The following is an 11,358-nucleotide window of genomic DNA, read 5'->3' as shown; positions in this document are numbered from 1 at the left end:
TACTGTGTTGGTGATGGATGGCATATGGTTCTACATGGGATGCTTGGCAGGGAAATGATAGCGTCCCACCTTTCAACGATGAATCAATATATAAACCACTCAAGGGATGCAACGGTAGTAATGTGTCGATGTGGTGCTTTTTCAGTGTATTTCGAAATAACATTTTCCCTAGAAGTATTTTGTAAAACATCATCTTAAAAACGAAGAGTGCAACATGATATCTTTCGATTGTGTCGTTTATTACTTGTTTCAACTGAGTATAATTACTTGCTTAAATACAATATTAACGGACATGGTATGATACAGAACAGCTAAGAACGAAGACAAAAGAAAAAAGAATTCTCAGACTTTAAGTATGTGGCATTGTTTTTTAAGAAATTGAGAAATATCAATTCACTCTATTAAACTAAAGTAGAAATACGGTTGCGAAAGTTTCCATATCTTATAAAAGTGCAGATTCATATTAAGGTTATAATACATTCACTGTGTAACTTACAGTCACAAGGCATTTGCCTACATATTACAAATAATGTTAAATATTATAACATTAGAACAAGGAATCTGCTCAGTCTTGTTGTAGAGAACCTGTGGCATAAACTTTAATGAATATACTAAATCAAGATACTCATTGAGAAAAAGTTAGAGCAAAATGAAAATGTCTGAATATGTATATCGCCAAATAGCTACTGAGATATAAAATAACAGAAATGGTTAGACATGGTAAAATGTTCACCCAAGTTAAAGAATTTCTCGCAATAATGATACTGACTTCAGAGTTTTGTTACGCGAAACGAATTTCTTTTACTTGTCTCTTGGTAAAGTTTTACTGTGTTAAGTGGTGGATGCTGGACAGCTTTAGACAGGGACGCTTAGCAGCTAATTAATTGGATAGGGCACCAGTACGTAAACAACTCATGGGATGCTTGGTTAACGTGTTGTGATCTGAAGTTTTTACGGGTATTTCGACGTAATTGACCTTGGCATGGGAACAGCGACGTTCCAGTTCCGCACAGAAGACGCTAAAATATTCAGTGAAGCCGCATGAAACTTAAATGGCTTGGATTTTAACGTCAGGTTGACGAATGAATGGTAAACTAAGGTTTGCTTAGGCTGTGAGATTATTACTGCGTACGTTGGTGGAATATGACAGTTCATTGATACTCAATGTATCAATAACTTGTGATAACAAGGTACAAAGCAGAAGTTTCGTATCACCCCAGAACGAATGGCAAAAATTACAGAACGAGTTAAATCCTTTGGGACACACTTTGGAGATTACTCCAGAGTTCCAGAATTGTACATCAGAAACATTACGTGTCATTCGCGATGTTTCGAATTTGGGACTCTTCAATTACATTGTTGTTGAATGCGAGGTCGTAACTGGTAACGTAATGAAGATGACGTGAGGTCACTGTTGTTCTTCTGAGTCTTCATGTTCATTCATGAGAGCGATTATCTTCTCGTAGGCGTAGCGATGAACTTCCTTGTGGCCTAAGAAATCAAAGTGGTCAAACTCCTCTGGCGGCATCAGGAACATACCAATGTTCTTAGACGTCACACGGCTCAGCGTCAGTGCGTCCTGTGAACGAGTTGCCACGTTAAAATTGGACAAGAGCAACGTCAAAATTTTATAAACAAAATATGTTTGTTGAGTTACCACAGTAAAAACGGACAAGAGCAACGTAAAATTTTTATCAATAAATTTGCAAGTGCTTAACTCTGCTCTGAGATGCGAAGTAAGAGACACATCGTCCGTACTTACGTTGATCCAATGCAAACGAGTCATCCCTTGTGAGGTATTACCGTGAGCGTAGGGAAACTAGACAACGGGTGAATGAATGTGTAGTGGAGGACGTCAACTACAGTAACATTGCTTGTAATAGGTATCTGACTGTACAATATTCATACCAAACAGCTGTCCCTTCTTAGATGTTTCCTTCGGCAGTAGGAACGTCAACAACAAAAGAATATACACGAAGATGCAGATGCCAATTGGTGTCATGGCTTAACCGCTTTTAATAACTGAAAATATTGAATTTACCGACACTAAATGTTTTCTTTGATCCATGACGTCACCAAAATTGAGGACATAAAGCAGCCACCGAATTCCACTATGCTTAAAATACACTCCATAACAACAGTTGCAGTTATTCTCAAACACTACATTGGTTGGCTTCGTCAGCTCAAAACTAACTGTCACCTTACAACCTAACCTAGATCTTGGCTTACGCTATATGTCTGTCCTGTCACCAAAACTAACAATAAAACAAGCACAGACACACACACACACACACACACACACACACACACACACACACACACACAAAAGTATTGACAGTTCTCTGGACAACAATAATGATTACATCTCCGTAGTTCACATTATATGTCTCAATGTTGAAGCTTTATCCCCCGTATAGGAAGTGAAAGGAACATTTAAAAGGTGAAAAAAATGATAACTCTGGGAAACTTCAGAGTACTGCTGTACTGCTAAGTGGAATTGGAAAGTTGTTATGTCGAGAATGCAATACGAGCGATGAGAGGGAGTTGGAGAGAATGATGGAAGAGGGAATGAAACCCTTAATCGAATGAAATTTGTTTGAATATGGTTTGATATTGCTTTTAATGATGTTTCGGGAGTCAAAAGAACAGCTCTGTAGCAATTAAAAGTATTTTTCCATCTCTGACTATGTTAAATTCAGCTTTCTGTGTTCTGCGCTCAAAGTTCAGTAAGTTGTAGATAGCAGATCAGAGGTAGACGACAGTTTCCTGACGTCGGATAGCTTCGATGGAGCGATGCAGTTCCACGAAATCATTCATCAAACAAATTATGTGCTTCTTGAATGTCTGATCAGGTGTGCGACTATGCGTATCATAGTAAAGTACAGGTGTAGATGCACTTTCCTCATTCGTTGTAAAATCACTGAAACAGTGCATCAGGAAAGAAGCACTGTATGGAATGGTGTTTGGAATACGAAGGAAAGGGGAAATCTTCGGTATTCAAACTGTGAAGCTAAGGAAGATTTTATAATCCAACAGGAAAAATTTGAGGAATATGCTTATGAGAATGCGGAACTGGGTGCAGTTAGAACGCGGTAGTGACTGCGTTCCGGACTTCCAATTCATGATCAGGTTGTAACCACTCGGCTTTCTGCCTGAGTATGCCGCGGTAACGCAGCCTAACCCTCGTACAGTGTCGATAATTCGCTCTGACAGCAGACGGAATGAAGAATATTAAGTCTCAGTATTCGTGATAGGTGTAACAGAAATGCAGAAAGGATTTTCGGAGACATGGTTTAGCCACATCCTGGGGGATGTTTCCAGGAGTGCTAGTTGTGCAAGATATGCGGAGAATTTTTGTGAAGTTTGGAAGGTAGGACACAAGGTACTCACAGAATTAAGGCTGTGAGGGCACATTGTGAGTCATGCTGGGTAGCTCAGTCGGTAAAGTACTTGCAGGAAAAGGCGAAGGTCCCGAGTTCGAGTCTCCGTCTGGCCCACAGATTCAATCAGCCAGGATAGTTTCATATCAGCCCACACTACACTGAAGAGTGAAAAATTTCATTTTACTACACGAATGTTTTTTATCACAATAAATGTCATACATTTATTATATAATATATTCTTGTATGGTATTTTCAAGGTTACAATCTTTTTAAATTCTCAAATTCTTATTCTTCATTCTTATATCAATTCTTACATTAATTCTTATACAAACGTCAAAAAAAGTTTTGCGTCACCTCAGTTCCGAGAGTTCCGGAACCTGTGCAGAAAATTGGAATAGAGATCAACATAAACATCATTTCTGCCCTTTTTATTGCTCATGAAAACCACACATTGCATGTTGTAACACCATACAGCGACACCTCCAGAGGTGGAGCTCCAGATTGCTGTACACACCGGTACCCCTGATACTCAGTAGCACGTACTCTTACATTGATGCATGCCTGTATTCGTCGTGGTATACTATCCACAAGTTCATCAAGGCACTGTTGGTCCAGACTATCCCACTCCTCAGCGTGGATTCGGCGTAAATCCTTCACATTGGTTGGTAGGTCACGTCGACCACAAATAGCCGTTTTCAGTCTATCCCATGCATTTTCGATAAGGTTCATGTCTGGAGAAAATGCTGGCCACTCCAGTCCAGCGATATCGTTATCCTGAAGGAAGTCATTCACAAGATGTGCACGATGGGCGCACGAATTGTCGTCCATGAAGACGAATGCCTCGCGAATATGTTGCTGATTTGGTTGCATATCGGCCGGAGGAAGGCATTTACGTATCGTACAACCGTTTCGGAGCCTTCCATGACCACCAGCCGCGTACATCGGCCCTACATAATGCCACCGCAAAACATCAGGGAAGCTCCACCTTGCTTCACTCGCTGGACATTGTGTCTAAGGCGTTCAGCCTGACCGGGTTGCCTCCAAACACGTCTCCGACGAATGTCTGGTTGATGGCATATGCGACACTCATCAGTGAAGAGAACGTGATGCCAATCCTGGACGGTCCATTCGGCATGTTGTTGGGCTCATCTGTACTGCGCCGCATGGTGTCGTGGTTGCAAAGACGGACCTCGCCATGGACGTCGGAAGTGAATCTGCGCATCATGCAGCCTTTTGTGCACAGTTTGAGTCGTAACAAGACGTCCTGTGTCCACACGAAAAGCATCATTCAACATGGTGCCGTTGCTGTCACGGCTCCTCCGGTCCATAATCCGTAGGTAGCGGCCATCCACTGCAGGCGGCCTGAGCGAGGGATGTCAACGACAGTTCCTGTCTCTCTATATCTCCTCCACGCCCGAGCAACATCGCTTTGGTTCACTCCGCGACGCCTGGACACCTCCTTTGTTGAGAGCCCTTCTGGCGCAAAGTAACAATGCGGAAGCGATAGAACAGCGGTATTGACCGTCTACGCATGGTTGAACTACAGACAACACGAGCCGTGTACCTCGTTGCTGGTAGACTGACTGGAACTTTTCGGATATCGGACCCCGTCCATTTAATAGGCACTGCTCATGCATGGTTGTTTACATCTTTGTGCGGATTTAGTGACATCTCTGAGCAGTCAAAGGGACTGTGTCTGTGATACAACATCCACAGCCAACGTCTATGTCCAGGAGTTCTGGGAACCGGAGTGGTGCAAAACTGTTTTTGATGGTGTATTTTATTCTTGTCTTCACTCTACAGGAATATTTGGGCATTCCGTTGGATTATACCGTTCGTAGAAACGTTAGAAACATAGACGTTCCGAACACCATGAGCATCGCTTTGAGACAGGTTTGCCTCAGCGACATTTCTTCGTATAAATCTCACTCGGGAAATAAACGTCGTTAACATTACTGAAGATTTCACGCGTTTCAATAATGTCGCGACAAACAGCGCATAACGGATCGCTTCAATGACAACTGGCGCTTGCAAATGATCATGGTACAAGATGCACTACAGGAAATTCGTCGAAAACAATTTCAAATAATTGTCTCATTCATTTATTATTTTTTTTATTTCTTAAAATTTATCTCCAGACGTGCTGTTAGTAGACGAATAAGTCAACTATTATTTCAGTATATATTGGAAAAGACTGGTGTAGTAATCTTCTACGGACATAGCTAGATAAATGAAAAACAAAAATAAAAATAATAATCGGGTTTCGAACACGAGGCATAAAAGTGTAAAGGTGCGCCACTTGCCACAGTACCAGCACTTCAGTTGAACTATTTACTCGCTAAAAGGTATATAGAGTACGTCATAAACTTTGACCGTCATTTTCTCAGAAACGGTCGACAATCTAAGGATATGGTGAGACACGGGTTCGCTTATTTTGGCTCCTCAGCCACTGAGCGAAGTTTCTGGGAAATCGGATTATGGCACTTGCCGTGTTCTCCTCCTAAGTAGCTAAAACGCTTGCCTGGTCACCTATAACCAGTTGCAAGTTGCCTGTCTAAGGACTTCTAGGGGAAGGAAGGAAGATTGGAGTTTAACGTCCCGTTGACAACGAGCTCATTAGAGAGGGAGCACAAGCCCAGATAACGAAAGGATGGGAAAGGAAAACGGTCGTGGCTTTTTCAAAGGAACTATTCCGGCATCTGTCTGGAGCGACTCAGGGAAACGACGAAAGATGTAAATCAGGATGGTCGGACGCGGATTTGAACCGTCGTCCTCGCAAATGCGAGTCCAGTGTCCTGGGCACTGCACCATATCACTCGGTGGCTTCAAGGGACAACACAGATTTTATTTCTAGTATTTCATACAATTACTGAACGAATCTAACATTTAAAAAGCTGACATAACCTTAATCGTTAAAAAGTATAATATTCTGTTACAGATTTGACACAGTTAGTCAGTATTCAAGTACTACAATTAGAAACAGTGAAGGGGAGAGGAGGGCAAAGTGGCCATGGCAGTCAAAGTGAATTTGGGGTCGTTAAGGAGCTGTGAGGTGCGGGCATGGTGCGGGAAATGCTTTAGCTTTTTCTGCCTGGAAGGCCTGTAACAACAACAACGTTATACTATTGTACATATAATAATTTTTTCTTCTGATTTTCGATAAATTAGTGTAAGCAATGTTCTGATTTCATTTCTTTTCTCTTTTCATATCATTATGTTAAAGAAACTGTAAACAATTTTCGATGTGAATAATAATGTTTATGTCAAATTGCAAGCAATATTATAACAAAATGGAAATGTAAGAAATGTTGAAACTGTTGTAAGATGTTAAAGTTGTAATTATGCGCCTGGTCCATACGTAGGCAATGTATTAGGATATGTAGAATACAAAACCTCGGGTGAATACCCTGTCTGTAGGGGAGAGGTAAAAGGTGGATGGCAGGCGAGCGCGGGAAAATGCACACGGGCGCTGCACGGCATAACGGGCTCAGCAGTAGTAGTCGGAGTTGGGCATCGGTCTAAGTAACACGTTCTGGATCGAGGAGGCTCTCCTGGAAGACGTAGTTTCATTGAGCCTCGGATGTGCCAACTATGCAGCGTGGCAAAATTACATAGGCACTAAATGGAAAAATATTGCGACGCTATGAAGAAGTAAAGAGCCGATACATCAAGAGCCATAGCTGTGATTGTATGTGTGCTCTGCGCCTCGCCATCTCGCCGCCCGCCAACCGCCGCATCGATACGAACAGGTTGAATCTTTTAGTACTGTATTCGTGTGGACCAGTGTTACTTTTGTTCCTTACTGTTCAATAACAACTTAACTTTTACCAGAACTGTCCTATCATTTAATTATCCTCATCACTCACCTAGACAGGATCCTTTCCAGATGTTGTGCAATCCGAGTGTCCCGAGATGAAGATTTGAAGTTTATGTTAATAATAATTACCTGCAGACCTATCTATGTTAGAATGATGTTTAAAGAACGTTGTTGTTATTGAATATATAGGTAAATAATATAGGTCTGACAAAGTTGGAAGATAATGTTGAAATTGGTTTAGTAATGAAGGCTAATTAATTCGAGACAAAAAATAATGGTAGTTAAATGAGCAAGAAATAAGACAAAAAGAGTAGTAACTCATATATTGGAAATCTTGAGTGCTTAACGATTTCGATAATCAAAAATTTCAGTACAGTGATCATAACAGTTTCAGGATCCTCCCCCCCCCCCCCCCCTTTTCTTTTCAATTCATGTAAATTTTGAAATGTACTGAACTGATTTGACCAGCAAAGTTAAAGTCAAGATAAAACCAAAAGTTATTAGTGTTTTACCTTTTTCAAAATTGACATTGTATGTGTGTTTCGAAAGTGCTATTTCTAGGGTAACCTATGCTCGATTTTAATCAGATCAATAGACTGTACGAAGTTTGTAGTAAACATTATAGTGTATTGTTGTGTATTTATGGCTTGTTCATATTAGTACAGAAAGTGAAATTATTAGTTCAGTAGATTTTCTGGTTCTAAAATTTACCATATCATGCAGTGTTATTACGTGTTGTTTTGCATACACGTACTTCATCTTGTACAGGGAAGAAACTCAATTAATGCCTAATTAGGCTGGCGACCGTTTTATTAACAAATTAGTAGCATCTGCTGTGTTGTTTCTTGTCCGTCCTAACGTGTAGTTGCACTTCAGACTTGCTTGACGTATCATTGTTGTTACTGAGTGGGTGAAAGTCCGATTTTGCCTCCATTCTGGTACACGCGGTCAACATATATGCCAAAATCCTTTCTTATAAGGTGAAGCCCGTCAACTTACCATAGTACAGGCTTTAATAAGTATCGTGCGCAGTAGCGTAGTGTTACAGGCCCACTCGCCTTATGATATTTATCGTGTTTGCTATGCCCTCTTCAGAATTATAATAATGTCTATAGAGTTTAGCTATTCTGATGTAAGGAAAATGGTCATATATGTGTATTTATTGTGGAGAGGGATGTGATTAATGTCATTTTATGAAATTGTGTCGAAAGTATCTCATTTGACTCCATGATCCCCCTTTAGTTACTAAAAATTCGATAATACTATTACAGGGTGTACATATTTTGTGAATTTGTGCAAAGTGTCCGTCTCAGCGGTGGCTTCTGGTCTCTTTGTGTAGGGGGACAACGTAACAACAGCGGCCGAAGACAGGTCTCCACAGCTATATTTACAGCAAGCCCTTACAACAGCGACCGAGAAGCGCCAAATGAAGAAAATGAAAGTAAAAAGAAGGAAAAACGGAAAACAGCCTAAAAGGAAAAAGGTTGTAAAAAGAAGATTGCGATGAGCTGGAAACCAAACCTTAGAAGTGCTGTTGTTGACGAGAACAACGAAGAGGGAGAGTGAATTCACTGCGAAGAACAATTTTCAAATGCAGCAACAGGAGAGCAGTGGATTTATTGCTAGTTGTGCTCCCTCTGGGCCCACAATCTCTCTACAGGAGATGAGGAACACAGTTTGACTTTTATTTGTGAAAAGCTTAAATAATTAATTTGGATCATGTTTTACTATAAAACATACGTGGTTCTTTCTTAAAACAGTTTTTTATCCCTTATTTTTATGTTTAAAATTAAGTGGACATTTTGTCACATTGTGAAGTTTGAATTGTTTAAACAACTCGTACTTAAGAAATTTACTGGCAGATTGAAACTGTGTGTCAGGCCGATACTCAAACTCAGGACCTTTTCCTTTCACGGGCAAGTGCTCTGCCGATTTTTTTATATTTTAATTTTTTAATTTTTAAATAATGTAAAGGGGGCACAGCGGGTAGAGATCTTGCTTGGAGGCCTGCCCACAATGTCCCTGTCTACTGATAGGATGAGGGAGTCAGAGGGATGGAAACATTGTACCTTTTTTTAAATTCTTTACTTAAATTTTTCTGTTTTAATTTTTGTATCCTAGGAAAAAAATCGCATCTGAAAAAGAAAAGAAAGAACTGTAGGGCCACAGTGACATCCTCATCACAACACTGGAAGGAACATCCTAGCCCGTGAAACTGCACCTGACTGGGACACCCCACCATTCCGGGAGGTCACGAAAACATGCTGCCTAGGAAATTCGCAAAGTGCATTTTGTATTTAGAGTGACGCGTGGTGATCTCATGTTGTTCTGGAATATAGAGCCAACAACCCATGCCTGATATCAGGGTCTGCGAGAGCACATAGCGAAAGGCGCGCCTTGCCACACAGTGCGTTGACGAATGTTTTCTGTGGGGAGAAAACGACCGCGTCCCGGAAAATTTCCAAGATGCTGCAGCAGACGGGTGTAAAATGAATGTGCACAACGGACAATACTGAACGCAAAAATCAAGATTTGGCCCTGTGTGACTAACCCCTGCAGCAGATCTTAGGATCTCTTAATTGTGATATTATTTCCTCCTTCTTGCTATTTAACGTATAAATTACAACCTAAACATAAATGAATGATTAAGGGAACTAGTAACTACTGAATGATACATGTTGTTTCTGATTATACATTTGTTGTAGATTAAAAAACCCTTTATATTACAAATGTTTATATTTCCAACTAATATTATTGATGAATTGCCCAAGTCGGCCCCTTTTTATGGCTACGTGATCTAATATAAATAACACAAAATGACTGACATCTACGTACCAAACTCTAGAAGATACTACTTTCAAAGATGATCTACAGTCGTGTGAAACCTCAGTGGAAATAAAACTTACCTGATCACATCTGTTTAGCCTTATGGCCCTAATAAGCCGAAGCACTTAGCAATATTACCCTATGTATTGTGTCCGGTGCGTCGGAGTGATGGCTCTCGTACACGTCTGCGGCGACGGAAGAACTCCAGCCACAAAATAAACTCTTTCAAACACTAGGGCGGCAGAAGGCGGTACTCTGACTAGCATACTCTAATACTGTCTTCTCCACTCTCTGTTCTATAGACAAGAAACGGCAACTCCCAGCCACAAGGTCAGAATTCAGATACCGTCTCTATGTGAGTATAGGCAGAAGAAGTGCTCTCAATCACTGAATGCTGCATTCTCAACGATGACTCCCTACCCGGAGGCAAAGTCCAGAATCGTATAAGTTCGCAACAGTACATTGCATAACCGCTATACCTATAAAATCTCCTGAGAGCAAAGACAGAAAGTCCGTCTGTACCAACAAAAGCTGATACTGAGCGACCGGCAAACACGGACTCTCTAAACGGAAGACCTCTTTCCCTCCACTGCTGACTTCCCAGCAAAGCTCAGCTTCCCTCCCTCGTAACTGCAGAAGGCGAATAATGATCTCAAAGCCACGGAATATTCTCCCTCTCAGCAGATTTTTCCTAACGCTATATTTTAGTCTTTTGTCGTCCAGCGCGGAAAGTTTGCGAGGAAATACCTATCCCCTTTAATCAGGAATACATACAATGGTACGCTTCTCAGAGTAAATATCCTCAGAAATAACCCAGCCTGCGTGATTTCTGAGGTAATGCTTCCTCGTTCCTCTCTGCTGCGTCCAAGATTTTCAGAGTTTCCGAAGTATTATCCGGTTATCCTTCTGGCCCCACTACAACACCGGCCGGTCGCCGCTGTATTGTGCCCCAGCGCTCAGATGCCCCGACCGTCCGTCTTGGCTACTTCTTGTGTCCAGCAGGACCAACACACCTGTGCGCGCTTTTCCATCCACGGCTTGAGTTACGCCTACCGTTTCATTTCCACTGGTGTTCCAACCTCTACTAGTATAGGGAATCATTCATTATGCCATTTTGACAATATAGACACTCCGTCACCTTTCATGCAATAAGCGTTAACAGCTATTTACAAGGTGTACGTGACAATTGTCAGTCTTCTTTAAATATTCATATATATATATATATTACTTACTTTACTTTACACGTGGCTAAGGCCTTATCGACCATACACCTGCTCTACGAGCCTCTTCCAATTATTTCTATCCAGGGAAATTGTTGTCCAATCAGAGTTG

At 41.1% G+C, this 11,358-nt stretch overlaps 1 protein-coding gene across 5 annotated transcripts in view; it reads right to left on the bottom strand.

The window, feature by feature from the left end:
- Window positions 1-218: 218 nt before the first annotated feature.
- LOC126452539 (lipase 3-like) overlaps window positions 219-11,358 on the bottom strand; it is a 165,518-nt gene continuing 154,378 nt past the window's right edge. For 4 of the 5 annotated variants that reach the window (XM_050091100.1, XM_050091101.1, XM_050091102.1 and 1 more), the window contains one exon: window positions 219-1,579. In XM_050091100.1, the coding sequence (XP_049947057.1) occupies window positions 1,409-1,579 (171 nt within the window). In that variant the 3' untranslated portion in view covers window positions 219-1,408. The remainder of the gene's footprint in view (window positions 1,580-11,358) is intronic. The other variant, XM_050091104.1, reaches the window with a different exon arrangement.

This window comes from Schistocerca serialis, unplaced genomic scaffold (genome assembly GCF_023864345.2).
Source record: "Schistocerca serialis cubense isolate TAMUIC-IGC-003099 unplaced genomic scaffold, iqSchSeri2.2 HiC_scaffold_897, whole genome shotgun sequence".
In the NCBI taxonomy this organism is placed as follows: Eukaryota; Metazoa; Arthropoda; class Insecta; order Orthoptera; family Acrididae; genus Schistocerca; species Schistocerca serialis.
This window is presented reverse-complemented; position numbering and strand designations above follow the sequence as displayed.